Source organism: Dicentrarchus labrax, unplaced genomic scaffold (assembly GCF_905237075.1).
Source record: "Dicentrarchus labrax unplaced genomic scaffold, dlabrax2021, whole genome shotgun sequence".
Taxonomy (NCBI): domain Eukaryota; kingdom Metazoa; phylum Chordata; class Actinopteri; family Moronidae; genus Dicentrarchus; species Dicentrarchus labrax.
In genome coordinates, this window is record NW_026136711.1 from 17,867,455 (window position 1) to 17,882,628 (window position 15,174).

Sequence of the window (15,174 nt, forward strand, 5' to 3'; positions counted from 1 at the left end):
TCACTTTGCACTAATGAGAGATAAGTCATTTCTTGTAGCTTCACTTGATGGTAAATAATGGGCTCATTATTTGCATGGTTAGCCTTCCTTAATGAAAATAATCAGAACTGAAATACCCTGTTGGCTAACCGCCACAAGAGGGATATCTACAGAGTTAATCAAATGTTTTAAATCTAGCTGATGGGTAAATGTGTCAACTCCTTTGACATTGATTGATTATGATGTGAAGAGTGTGATGAACAAGCTACCACACAAGAAATGACTGTAAATGCCTCCTCTTATAACATATATGTATGTATTTAAGTGAGCTTACACTTGCTCTGTATATTAAAGAGATGTTAAGGAGTAACTTAACACTGAAGATATGTTGTGTGCGCTGACTTACAGTAAGTTTGCACCTTATTGAAGGGATGTAGGTTTGTATACAGTTATGCGACAGGAGTCAATGGTAGAAATACACTTACTCTCTGTTACAGTCAGTTAATACTGTCAGTCAGCAAGCTAGCTGGGTTGGAGATGTACAGAAAAAATGCTAAATTCTGTAGTAATGACACTCTGATTTGTAATTACTTTGAGGATGAACATGCTAAAGCAAGCAACCTAATTATCTGGAAAAGTAGTTGTTGAAGCCTTGGTGTTGAATTACTGACACTGATCTGTTTTATATTTGCAATATGGTCCAATTCACTTAAAAATAACTTCAAATAACTTTATATTAGCCTGAATTTACACATTTCTCTTACATACGTACACTACGTAACTGAACTATTTCTTCTCTCTCTCTATATATAACTATTTTTTGTCATGTGACCACCCTTATTGTCATCTATCCTGACTGACATAATGTGTCCCCTCATATCTTTCTGTCTCTGTCTGTATATGTATAAAAGTCCCAGAGGCAACATGTCAAAGATGTAATCACATTCTGAAAGCTACTGGCCTGGTTGTTGGGCCCGAGTCTCCAGAAAACGACTGCAGATAAACAGATAACAGCTGCTCACTGAACACATTATCTGCACTATTATTTGCACTCACAATGACTGACAGGAGTGTTCAGCAGGTATTTCTACACCTGATATCACTCTTACAGGATGAGAGATACTTGACAAACATGTATCTGTGTAAAGTGTTTGATTTGAACGCTGCACAGTTTACATAAGAGAGTAATGAAATAGTGCTGTGACCCTGTAATGTCTGAGTAATATCATTACACTGCAACAACATTACAAAAAGAAGACTTTTACAGGAAATAGAATTAGCAAGTTAAGTGTCACACAATCTTAAAATCAACCTTATTTATCAAAATACACAATGTTGTCAGTCCCTCTATAAACTCTTGCAATGACTCTGTGGTCTCGCTCAGCCACTGTGAAGTGCAATAGCGCCCCCTGTGACTCCAAATATTCTCTATCCAAAGATATAGCAAGTTGAAATGAGTCCCATCTTTCTTTACATTTCAGTTTCTATCTGTTGTAATGATCACACAAATTACACAAGGAACCATGTTACATTTGCTCTTCTTTCCAGCCTGCCCTCTCTGCCATCCGCCGGGTTTACCACATGGTTAAACTCTCTTCTCTTCTCTTCTCTCCTCTCCTCAGTACATGATTTAAAGCCTAATTATGACCTCAAATTAGCCCTGAAGATTTTTCCAAAATTGTGGAGAGTCTCCACTGTTTTACACAAAACAGGGCTGGTCAGGACACGGACATTCGGCACACTGTCTTGTCATGTGCAAGGCCGTGGGATTAGGATTTCTTGCCTCTTGATTGAACCTTTGACCAGTTGAAAACCTCATGATTATATAAAATACTTTTAAACACATTTTTTCTGGCATTTGACTTCAGCTGAATGTGACATTGTATTTTCCAGTTGGTTAAAGATGTATGTGTGTTAGGAGCATCTTTGTGCATCTTCTTGTGCACTGATTTGCAAAGACATTTCTTGAAATCTCTTTCACTATGTAATGGACTCATGACATGTACCAAATGGAAAATCTTTTTATAAACACACATCTTTCAGAGAAATACACTCTATTACAGTAATGTGTCGCAAATTTCCAATTGTTTTGTGCAAGTTGTGTAAATGAATAATAAATATTTTTTATTACTCACACAATGCAGCCATCTCTTTGGGAAGGTCAGCCCCAAACCGTCCGAAGAGGTGGCTACTGGCCAGTAGATCAAAGGGGGAGTGGCTCCGCATGGAGTTAAAGGTGAACGGGTACATAGCACGGGGGAAGCCGGTCATGTGACGCAGTTGGTGCTCCCTGTTTGTTGCCATTGTGAAAACTGCAGCTTGTGGTTCAGGTGAATCGTCTCTGTCTGACTCTGTCTTGTTGTTTCCTCCTCCTGTGTTGTCTTTGTCAGGGGCCTACGTGAGTTTGAAATGGGCTCGTGCCATTCAGCCCCTCTCAGCTGCTGGCTTCTCTGCTGTCTGGCTGCAGAGAGGTGAGAGGGATGCTGAGGAGGGAGGAAGAGTTGGGAAGAGAGAAGGAACCACGTGACCAAGACCTAACCAGGTCCAGACTCTAGAAAAGGAGGGAAGAGAAAGAGAAGGGGTTAGAAACTGGAACCAAAGTCTGGTTATTACCTAGAGAGCGCAGTGGCTTAACAGCTCACCTAAAGTCAAATCACCCATTCATATAAAAATATCAGTTACTTTCTGTAACAAGAGCAATACCTGAAATAACTCAAAAGCAAACTCCAGATGATAAATAAAAGCGGAGAAGATGAAGAACAAAAAGAGAGCGTTGAAGAAAGAGTTGACAAGGAAGAGAGGCAGAGTGTGTGCAACACTTTCCTCCTGCTTTTTGTCTGTCTTCAAAGTAGTGCAATGATTTCAGGCAATGCCATATGATTTCAATCAGCAGAACTGTATTATAAAGGGTCTCTCTGTTCCCTCTGCCAGCCTGACTCTAGCCAGCCTGCCCGAGAACAGCCAGCCACACCATGGGTACAATTAACCCTTTACAACAACAATCACACATAACCCAATCACTTTCACTGTAACCAACGCCATAAACCCTCGGCTGAAGCTGAAACCACTGAAGGTTTGTGATGATCACATTGTCTCACCTTCCCTGTCTCTGAGGGCTCATGTAGTGGCTCTGTGACCCTGTCAATAAGGTAAATGAGGGCAGCCCTCCCCTCTTGTTTCTCTATGACTCTCTCATCCCCGTCAGTGATTTCATGAGTGGGTGGAGCTTAACTCTCTGTGGTGGAGCTGTGGTAAATACAGCCCGGCCAAAGAATGTCTTGTTGTTTTGGGCCTGCTTCGGCATGGGAATCAAACACCAGGGGTGGGTGAGAGACAGAGTGAGAATATGAATTTACAAATGTTCTTTATTGAACTACTACGATGAATATAATACGTAGTAAATCAGAGTGGAAATATATATATATATATATATATATATATATAGAGAGAGAGAGAGAGAAACTATTAGTAATCTATCTTTTAAAGTAGATAACTCAGGTTCACAAACAGTACAAGGTACATGTATGTAATTTACACGCAGAAGAAAGTAAACTGTTCCACATATGGAGTTAAATTACCTCTTGTGGTATCTAGCCATGCAGATTATGGTTTTATTTGTTCAATAGACAATGGAGGTTAAAAACTTTGTTTTCTTCAGTGCAAAGAAGTCCCAATTATGTACAATGGGTGGACATAAAACCTGGACAAACACATCCAAAACTGTGTGGATGGCTCAATACTACAAGAGCTAAATGAAAAAATGTGTTTACTCTGATGAAAAAGCTCAAAATTTGCTCCAGACATTGCTCCATAACCTAAGATAACGTGTTTCTTAATTTATGTTAACTAACCCTTTCAGTACCTGGCGGTTGATAGAATTTTTTTTTTTTAAGTATATTTTTGGGGCTTTTATTGCCTTTATTATAGTGACAGCTGAAGACAGGGACTGAGCCTTGGTACGTGGGTCGCCAGCCCTACCCACTGAGCTAACCGGGTGCCCAAATTTCTTATTTTTAAGTATGTTGTTGGATGGTTCATCTTTTCTGATGTTCTTGAAAGTTAATTATACACAAACAATAAGACATTCTTTAGATATCAGGACATTTTAGACTATAAATGAAATAAAACATTAAATAATAATAATAAAAATAATAGTCTATTCTCATTGATAGAAATGTGGTGGACAAACTGTTTGACAAATCATCAGGCATCTGTGCTACTATTATTAGAGTCAAATTCTTCTATATCCTTTTGTTGTTACAGCAGTTATTTCTTCCCACACACACATGCACATACAGTGCGTATTACACATTCACACACAAAGCCACAAAGTCAGTGCAGTGAGTGTTGTTTTTAAAGTCATATTTCCCATATTGATATTTTCTCTGTAACTGCTTGGCTCTGCTGCGGTTTTTCTTCACTGCGAAGGCCAGTTAGGGAGAGTCCCTGCATTTATTTTCACAAAGAACTTTTGTGTTTGACCATCAAAGAATGCCAAACACAGGTTGGACAAAATGTGTAGTGATTATAAAAGTCATTACAGACATGGTGTGGAATGGTCACATCTTTTGCAAAATATATGCATACACATGCCTCTCTAAGAGCAGAACACAGAAACATACAAGCACGGACATGTAGGCCGCAGACGTGAACATACACACAGATGTTCTGTGACTTTAATCATGTTCATGGGCAAGTAATCAGTGGAAAACACACTGCGTTCACACATGCTGAAGCACCATTGAAAGCTGCAGTTGACCTTGAAGAATGAAGGAGTAAATATAGGACGGAGGATCCTTTCACAGATGCAGCTTTTGAGTCCTTCAAGTTGACTCTTTAACCAATCAAATTCAAAGACTGAAATCACTGGTATGAAAGCCAGATGTATAAAAGGATTGGGATGAAAAAAAATAAAGTGTTGAAAGATGAAAAAAAAAGATGGAAAAAGATAGAGGGAAACAGAGAAAAAGAAAGGGAGGGAAAGCTCATAGGAGGGAGTTTCAAGCATCTGGCAGTCCATGTGTAAGAAGTGAACAGAGTCCTATTAATTAGAGCCATACTGGAAACTGGATTAATAAGAGAAAGAACGGACTGTGGTAAAGCAGCATGGGAGGAGGGAGAAAAAAAACGGGCCGAGTGGTTGCAGAAAACATACATAAAAATAAAGAAACGGTTTTATTTCCACTAATAAACTATGAAATAATGTGCGCCCAAGCCAAGGAATGGTTTCTTTCCCTCTAATGAGTAACACCCTCGCCCCCTCGCTCTCCCTCCAGGGGGAATACACCTTGGGTAGGGCAACAAAAGCAGGGCTGTGTCTCCGGGCCTCCAGGCCTCAATGCTGCTTTTATGAGACCTGGCTGGGTCAGGTCAGACTGGGTCACCTGGTCCTGGTCCTACTGACACACAGACACACACAAATATACTAACACACACACACACACACACACACACACACACACACACACACACACACACACACACACAACTGATGCTCCTTTTTCCCAGACTATGAGGATTAAAAACAGCTTTAGTGTAAGAACGATGGGGCTTTCCATCTCTCTGTCTTTTCCAACAAGCTGCTACATACTGTCAACTTTGCTTCCATCAAACTAGATATTGTTGCGACAGTTGTAAACATCATTTGGCTGTAAACAGCTGAAATGACAAAAACAATTTTTTAAACAACATTTTAAGTGCTTATTAGGAGCATCATCTGGATCTGGTTATTCTGGGTGTAAATGTGACTGAACTTTATGGTTTTTCCATCCCAAATCAGCTTGAGGTTACAGTTATGAAACTATACACCAGACACACACACACACACACACACACACACACACACACACACACACACACACACACACACACACACACACACACAGCTGAACGAACCTATGTCCAGACTAGCATGTCAGGAGCCCACCTCACCAAATAAGCAACATGCAAGCTGCCCAATATCATTTCTCTTCGCTCACTTTGACATGTTTAATTAATCAAAACAAACGTCATACTTGCAGCCACCATATGAGCATGCAATAGCCCCACAGGACTCGCAATTTGGGGGCAACAATCATTTGTGAAAGGTGACACTGCCACCATTTCCGTTCTGCATGTAAGCAATAATTGAAAATTGCCCCAGGTTGTTTTCATAAAGATCTCTGCTCATACAAAAATGCATGAACCATTTTATTTGGGGAACAACAATGCCAACATCTGGTCAGCAGAGAGACAGACACCGACCGTCAGACAACCGAACATGCACAAAATAATGATTTGATAACTGGTAACTCATAAATACTACGTGCTGATCAGGCAGGCACTCTCGCTTTTATTTTACAATAGACTTTTTTCACAGCAGCCATTTTGACATTAAATAGCAGGGTAAACACAGGTGTTAACAATGATACTAATAAGGGTTCTGTTGCATTCAAGTCCATTAAGGCTCAATGGAAAGGCTCTGCTACACTAAATGGAATGGATTGGTATCATTAGCAAAACTTGTGTTTACCCTACTAGTTCATGTGAAAATAGCTGCTGTGAAAAAAGTCTATTACAAAGTCATCTGACGAAATCAAGTACATCTTAATAACCTCATCTATTTGTGATAGACTTTCTGTTAGGAGCGGCAGAAAGATGTCTTTTTAACTTTACTGCCACACAGTCTCCATCGACACAAAAACACTAAGCCATCATTTTAAGATTCATCCTCTCTGTGGAAAACTGTCATTTGATAAAAAAGCATACAGAGGGTACAGAAACCTCAAATGCAGAGAAAAAGTTGTGTTTTCTAATTTAGGCGGGTTAGTATGGACGTATCCTGAGCCGGGTCCTCACATTAAACTAGACTTTGACGTGGCTTAAAATGAATTGCTCACTCATTTCTTTTCATTGGCACACACTTTTCTAACTCTGTTATATGTATTTATGTACTGTACATAATTAAAATCTTGCATAATACAATGGCAGCAAACAGATTTGTTGGGTTCTTAGATGCATCAATCTTTGGTGATTTAACATTTTGGTTACATTTTCAGTTGTTTTTTTTTTTCCTGGTACATTATAAAGAAATGTCCTGTTGGTGTGGAGAAAATGTGGTGCGGCATTTTAAGGGAAGTAGATAACTGGAGAATTACAGTTAATCTTCAGTTTTATAGCATAATGAGTCCACTTTTAGGGATGAGAAATGTGCGGTAATAGGAAGTCTATGTGTCGGTTAGTGCATGAACAGTTAAAAGTGTTCAGAAACTGAAGCTTGATCAGGGTGTGTAGGTTAATTTAAAAAATAAATACACTCTTGACTTTCCTCATGCAAACCACTAATTTTATAGTCTTAGAAATTAGGGTGAGCAGTGCTGAGTAAAGGTTTTTGACAAACGTTAAACCCCCGACAGTAGCAGAATTGGAAGATTGACAAATGCATGTTAGCATTTGACCATGCAGACACAGGTTTTTCCCAGGTCACAGTATCCGTCTGAAAGGACTAATAGTTTCCTGCCCTGTTCTTACTGTTTGGACAAGCTTCACAATGGCAGCAACAATAACAGTTGCGTTGCCCGTGTGCTCCTGCAGTACTTCTGCAGTACTTCTGCACATGTCTTCATGCATCAGACTGATTTTACTATTCTTTGCTTTGGAATAAAAGAAAAGAATAGTTAAATATTCAGTTACAACAAGAACTCTTTAAACGCTCCTCCTTAGACAAAACAATCCTTGCTTAGAGTTTATCCCTCTTTATTTTTACGGTCTTACTCTCTACAGTCATACAATCCCCCATCAATGCCATATAGACATCTCAGTTTTACTGAAATTTAGGAGTGAATTCTCCTTGCAATATAAGAACTAGCGTTGACTGCAGGTTGAGTATCATTCGTCAGTGTTTGGTAAGCGTGGATGTAGTGGTGGTAGAGTTCCTGGACGCCCCGTGGTTTGAGTTGGCTCTTCTGTCTCTGCTACTAGTAATTTTTGCCTTTATTCAGGTGCTGCTGAGTCCCTCATGTAATGTTATAAGATGTGTTCTAAACTGAATCTGACTGTAGAGAGTCAATAAACACTGAGGAGTATGAATAGATCATCGGTAAAACAAACAGTTCTTGATGTGGTTATCTTGACTTTAGTAAGCTAAACTTTGTGTCTGTTATGAACATCTGTGTTTTTTATTTCTGTGGTTCCATATCTCTGGTTGGTAGCCAGCAGGTTATCTGGGACTATTTTAGTCAACTAAATGTCTTTCATTCGATGTAATTTCTGTGTATGAACATAATGTCTTTGTGTTGTTTTGTACTTGCATCCTCGTGTCCACCCTGTCTAGCCAGCCAAACACTAAAATATACCACACACCTTCATGTGAGAGGAGAGGACTACATTCCTCTCTATTTCAAATTACATTGGTTGTATCCAGCAGCACCATCATTAGCATTATTATTTCCAGTATGGGTGTATGTGTACGTCATACGTAATAACAACATTCCTCAACCTTGTCTGAATCTGGTTGTTGCATGCCCCCTCTTGCGACCCATATTTACTGTCTATATGTCTCGGCTATCTGTTATCAGGAATAAAAGAAATATGACAAAAAAAACCTCCCTATTACCTACACACTTTGAAAAAACCCGGTCTGCATTGTATTTTTATGGCAAAGCATTGTGTGCACAATGGGGAATTTTCAACCTCACTTAACTACAAAGGGATACAAGCACATTGCCAGGTTTTATTATTTCAGCCAGATAATTTTACAAAGGAACTGAGAATTGAATTTAAAAGTTCAAAAGGAAAATGTTAATATTTTCCATGAAATTGAAACAGCGTCAATTAAATTTCCAAGATTTCAATACTTTATAATCATTTCAACACAGATGATTTGAGTTTTGTTTGGTGAGCTCATGCAGAACAAGAACAAAATGAACTAGTCTCACATACAATGAGTACTTTAGGACATATAAAGTAATTTAAAGATACATTGTTATTTAATTTTCATTTTGTTTAATTGGCAGTTCAGGGTTGTATAATTAAATTCAGCTTAAGTAATAGTAATAATGCTAAATAATTGAAACAACTAGCTATGGTGTGTACCATGGTATACATACCCTTACAGTGTGTCACAGACAGGAATAATCGCAGCACAGTGATGATTCAAGAGTTAAGGGGCGCCGGGTAGAGTTGGTGCTGTTGCAGAACCTGCTGTCCTGGTTCAGACACTTTTCAGTCTTTTAAAAGAAGGAAGAAAGTTAAAAAAGATGGTGGTAGGGGCGGAGTCTTGAAGAATACTGTGAGTCTAATGGTATAGATCTCAGGAAGGGATGGAAGCTCCTGGCCTGTGATTTTTAATGCCGTGTGTATAATTTGTCCAGAAGTTTCCTGTCTTGCACTGAGCTGTTTTTCAGCCGTCTTTTTAAGTGACTCCAAACTGTAACCAGAAGGTATAAATGCTCCACCCCACATCACATAATGATGTCCTTTATTTTGTTTAATCATGTGGTTGTTTAGTCTTCAATGCTAGCGTATCAGATGGATTGCATGATGATGATGTTCACCCCAGTGAGAGTGTGAAGACTTGTCTAAGACAAAAAAAGAACTGTCTGATAATAAACACACTTTGATCTTTTGGACCGAGAACAGGCCGCATGAACTAAAATGTCTGCTCCTTCCCGCTGCACTTCTCTCCTGTCAGTAAATAGAAAGTAAAAAATTGTTTTTTCTCCTCTTCCCCACTATTTAGTCATCTTTCTCTTTCCAAACTTCCCGTGAGTGGGTTCAAGTCAGAGCAATGTGAGTCAGCTGGAAAACAGGCGAATATTCAATGGTGAAGTGCTACAGGCTTTCTCTTGGATTTGTTGGGTTTGTTATCTTATGAGGTTCTTTTGTGGATATGAGCTTTGCTTATTTGCTATTCTTTTTCTTTTATTCTGAAATCTATACATAATCTAATCTTAGTCACTTCTGACTTGCACAACAGAAGAAAGTTTATGGTTTTGTTCAGGTTGTGGTGCATCTATGGTGACATTAGTGTGTGATAGTAGGAACAAAATCAAGAGGACAAACTTGAATACAATCTCTGTGTTTGAAACCACAGAGTTTCTGTGTAGAGAGTAAACTATAAGGCAGACTCTGAGTGGCTATGAAGGCTAAAAACTCCCCAAAAACAGCCAAGTGCAAGGAAAAACATGACTTCAGCAGGGACAATTAGCCGTAAACCATGAAACCACAATCAAATCTGGCTTATTCTGAGAGAATGCAGCCAGGGATGAGCTGTTCTGAGTAGAAAATGCACATACTGACACACAGAAACTATTACAGAGGACAAAAAACACAGGCACCATCACCCACAAACAACATAATTAGATTTTCCAACAAATGACCGTACTATATTTTATGTCAAACTGACATGTAAAAATGTCTTTTGAGAAATACAAATATTGCTGGGCCATAAACCATCAGTGTCAAACAGCCATCTTATAACCACAAAATGTTTCTAGCTGTGACAAACACATATTTTATGCCAGCCATTATGCTGTTAGCTCAGTCAATAATGTACACACATATGTATATTTTAGGCCTCGAAACAACATTTGATATCCATTTTTTAGGCGTTTTGACTCTGGAACATCTTTTGGAATGATTGCCAGACTTTAATTTTACTAAAATGATTTCCAGTAAAGAGGATCTGGTCTCCCTTGCCTAGTTCATAGAGGCTATAAAAAAACTATGACAGAAGTTTGAGGAGGACAAAGTTGATAATCCATTTGGTCACGTCTCAACTTTAAGGCAACAGTTTCACATTTTGGGAAATATCTTTCTTGCCGAGAGTTAGATGAGAAGATTGATATCTGACTCATGTCTGTACAGTAAATATTAAACTAGCAGCAGGGTAGCTTAGCTTATAAAGCTAACAGCTTAGCCTGGCTTTGTCAGGACCAGGAAGTCACTGCACTCGGCCAAGAAATAGTTAATCCCATATTAAACCTACATTTCCAAATGTGACAAAATATGTGAATTAGCAAGCTCTACTTGTTTTTAGTGTTTATGCTAAGCTACACAATCTGACTATACTGTTATGCTGGATACAATGGAAATTAGGACTGTAGTAGGTCTTCAATTGAATTATTAGCCAAAAACTTTCTGCAGACTTTTTACTAAAAGAAAATACATTTTAAAAAATGAATTTAACTAGAACAGCACATTTCTATAAAACAAATAAAAAAGACTATTACACTACAAACTCAGAAGAATAAATAGTAGAGTCATGTGCATTTAAGCTTCATGAATAAATCGAATAGGTTTTTAATTAATTATATACATACATGCTTATTATTTTTATTACATTGGTTTTACTTATCTAATTTGTTGTTTCTATGAGCATCGAGAATAAAGCTTCATAAGTAAAATGTATTGAAAGCTGAAATGATTAATTGGTCACTTAATCTGCAACAATCCCTCCACTTTGTTCATTCCTTACCACAAAGTGTCACTCGACTCTCGACTAACTTACAGCTTTACTCTTTTGCACAAATTTAAACTGTCCGACATACTTGGAATAACACAGTGTGAGTTTTGTGTTAGCAGTGCTAATGGGGACGATGTTGATGAGAGTAACGTTTTATAAAACACACAATGTTGTCATTATGTGGAGCCAACCCTGTGGGCTGCCGAGGGTCTCCAGGTCGGAGCTGGGGTCAGTCCCTTGTCGCTCCAGGCTCAGCAGCCCGGCCATGGGTCAGAACTAATTGAGGCATTTGGTAGGCAGCTTTTCATTTAGTATTAAAGTGAAAAGTGAGCCTAAAGACTGCCTGAACCCCCCACCACCTATAACTCTCTCACACACACACACACTCAAAATCTTGCTGTTCCTCCAGAGAGGATTACAAGTGTGTTTAAAAGGACTTGTAGTCTGGACTGAAGAGCAGCCTCAGGCTTTGATTTAACACACTGAGAAGCCCTTTTAGACACACTGAGACACATTCAGCCTTGAATTGTGAAAAACTGCAGAGAAAGCAGTAATGAATGTTACAAGTGACTTCCAAATCTCTGAAGCCAATTGGGCACGTCAATCCGAACCACACTCAGTCCATGGCTCTCCCCAAAATCTCTGAAAATAACTCTGTGGACAATATGTAACTCCGCAGAACAAGAAAACATTTGTGTCTTCCCCTCTCAAAAACAAGTAGCAAACGCTCGCTTCTTTGTTTTGGAAGTTCCAAGTTTCCATTTATGTGTAGCGACCATGAGAACAACCCTGTACAAAATCAAACTCAGCTGACACGGACCAGCAAAGAAGATGGAGTTTTTTTTCCTTCTTCATATTGAGGAAATAAAGAAGAAAGAAGTCAGTGAGACGGAGAGAAAGAGGGAGAACGAGGGAGAGGAGCCAGACAGCCTCCTCAGCCTGAGGGGCTACCATTCTTGAAAAGTGTAGAGAACAAAGATGAGATTGCAATGCAGTTAAAGGAGTTATATCCAACACATCCAAACCCATGGAGCAAACCCTTGTAGACGTTTCTTCCCCAAATGATGAAAACAAAGAAAAAATGGGACTCAACCAACAGCAGATTCTTCCAGCCGAAATGTTTGATATTTAAAAGCTGAAAACATCTGACCTGGGATCAGACTGACACAGTTCACTCAGTAGCCGACACTCTGCGGACATCCACTGACAGAGAAAATAACCAAGTGATGAAAAGCGTGGTAAAAACAAACCCTTTTAATCAGGAAGAAGAAGCAGAAAAAGAAGATGATGATGAAGAAGAAGAGTTATATTTAGCAAGACTGTCACAGTTCTCCAGAATGTGATCTCTAATATACTGTGTATTGTTTACACCCAGCTGTTTATGCGCTGATTATAGACCCGTCCACCTATTACTGAGGACGTGCTGATGAACATTCCTCCAGACATTAGGGAAAATAAATCTGGAATAGATTTGTCAAGAGTTTGCTAGAACAGCTCCTTGCATTTGAGTATGTAGCATAGAGTGAGGCCGATCAGCAGTATGGTGTTAGCGGACACACGCGAGCAGCTCAGATCAGCCGGGAAGAAGCACTTAGCAGATAAATATCATCTTAATAACAATCATCACTCAAGCAATACATCTGTATTTATATAGCACATGTCGCACAAAGGATGCTATTTAAAATGATTCACAGACTGTATAAAAAGGGCTGGTGTTTCAATATGAGGGGGGTCAGTAAGTTTATTCACACACACACACACACATACATACTCACTGTCTCATAAACACACACAAACACAATGCAAAGCGGCAGCAATCAGACACACAACAGACTGTCTTGTGATATCCGGAGTAGCCTATTTCAGTGTTTCCATCACGCTTATGTAATTGTGTGGATGGAAACCTGTTTACATAACCTTCGGGGGGGCTGAGTATGTACATACTCAGGTAGACCAGACCTGCTCAGCCATTTGTGATGTTGATGGAGTGATCCATCAAGTCTGACAGCCGGTCTGTTGGCTGAGCGCCTGCAGGCTCAAGCAGCCACTTTGTCTGCTGCTGGAAAATGGCCTGAGATGGTTGTAGAGCTCACCTGTAGCACTCACACTGACCAAGACTGATGTATGCAGCAGTAGAAAATATTATGTAGTGTGTTTTATGGTAACTTCTTCTCTTATTTATGTCATTGTTTAAGAATTTAAGGAATTCTAACATCAATTTTTTTGTCTACATTTCCCTTTCTTTTTCTGTGTAGAGGATGATAACAATCTTTCAGCAACTGTGAATCAGAGTTTATGAAGTCAGGAATAAACACAGAAATGTGCATCCATCAGTGGGGCAAACAAATGAGGGCACACGCACGCACACACACACACACACACACACACACACACACACACACACACACACACACACACACACACACACACACACACACACACATCACCACAACGATGGAGCGGCCCCGGAGCACATGCAAGTGCTGATCAGCTTTCATTCCCCTCCTTAGCAGTTTCTGTTGTTCTTTCTCCCTCTCTCGAAATCTCTGTTCTCAATTAAAGCTGTCCTCAGGAAACTCAATCTCTGTGCTCATGCTGTCCCACAAACACACACACACACACACACAGAAAGAGAAAGAGAGAGGGAGAGACAAGAGAAACACACACACATCACGCTCATGCTCTGACTTGTTCCCTCTCTGTCTTCTTTTCTCACACGCCGACAACAGACTGAAGTCGTAAGAAAAAGAAGATCTTAAAAAATGGGATTGAAAACCAAACTTACCAGACCTGGTAAGTTGATAACTCAGCACACAGTCTGGCGGATAGTGAGGGTAAGTCAGTGGAGAAATGAGCTGAGAGGCGGCGTAGTAGTTGTGTTTGTCAGTCAGAAGTCTCTCTCGTGGCGACGATACAGCTCAGCCTGTTGCATTCCGGCTCCCTCTCCTTTTCCCGTCTCTCTCTCTCTCTCGCTTTCTCTCTCTCTCTCTCTAACACACACCCTCTCTCTCTGTCTCTCTCTCTCTCTCTCTCTCTCTCCTCCTGAAATCATTGTGTACTTTGATTCACAAACCCTGCCTTTGTCACGTGATCCAACACTTCAAATATACAGCACATTTTTTACCAGCCACAGAATGCCCGAAGGAAGGGAAAACAGGGTCCAGAAAGCTTAGGTTTCAACTTGCTGCCCACCCCCTCTCTTTTCTCTCTCTCTCTCTCTCTCTCTCTCTCTCTCTCTCTCTCTCTCTCTCTCTCTTCCTTTGTCTCACAGTCTCTCTTTACCTCCACTCCTTCTACACTGTACTGTCAGTCAACACTCTTTTGTTGGATTTCAACTCTGTGAGTGTTTGTTTTGCATTTCTAAATTTGTTCCTCCTCTGCTCACTGTCCAAAGATAGGGCCCACACTAACACACACAGGAGAGCAGTGCCTGCATGTGTGTACGCACACTTGTACTAATGAAACAGTCATTAACTCACAGGCATACACAAACACACATGCTGCAGAGGGCTGCACACCTTTGGGGATATCGGTATCAGCCCTTGGCTTTCGCTCCATGTTTACAATGCCTTGACTTCGGGACCCTGGCCAGCTAATGTGGGAGTCCAGGGGCCTGAGGCCAATCAAGGGCCACTAAGTGCGTTATTGTGACTACATATCCCAGATGGGAGAAAAACAGAGCATCTCAGCATCAGTGTCCTTATGACTCAGAACAATAAAAGCAATAACGTAAAAACTGGAAATGCACCGTT

The 15,174-nt window shown here is 39.9% G+C and overlaps 1 protein-coding gene across 3 annotated transcripts in view; it reads right to left on the minus strand.

The window, feature by feature from the left end:
* LOC127371711 (retinoic acid receptor gamma-A) overlaps positions 1-14,517 on the minus strand; it is a 35,069-nt gene extending 20,552 nt beyond the window's left edge. The window contains exons 1-2 of one of the 3 annotated variants that reach the window (XM_051414686.1): positions 14,208-14,517; positions 2,115-2,530 (exon numbers count right to left, since the gene is read on the minus strand). In XM_051414686.1, coding sequence (XP_051270646.1) covers positions 2,115-2,283 — 169 coding nt within the window. In that variant the 5' untranslated portion in view covers positions 2,284-2,530; positions 14,208-14,517. The remainder of the gene's footprint in view (positions 1-2,114; positions 2,531-14,207) is intronic. The other 2 variants (XM_051414684.1, XM_051414683.1) reach the window with 2 other exon arrangements.
* Between the last annotated feature and the right edge of the window lie 657 nt (positions 14,518-15,174).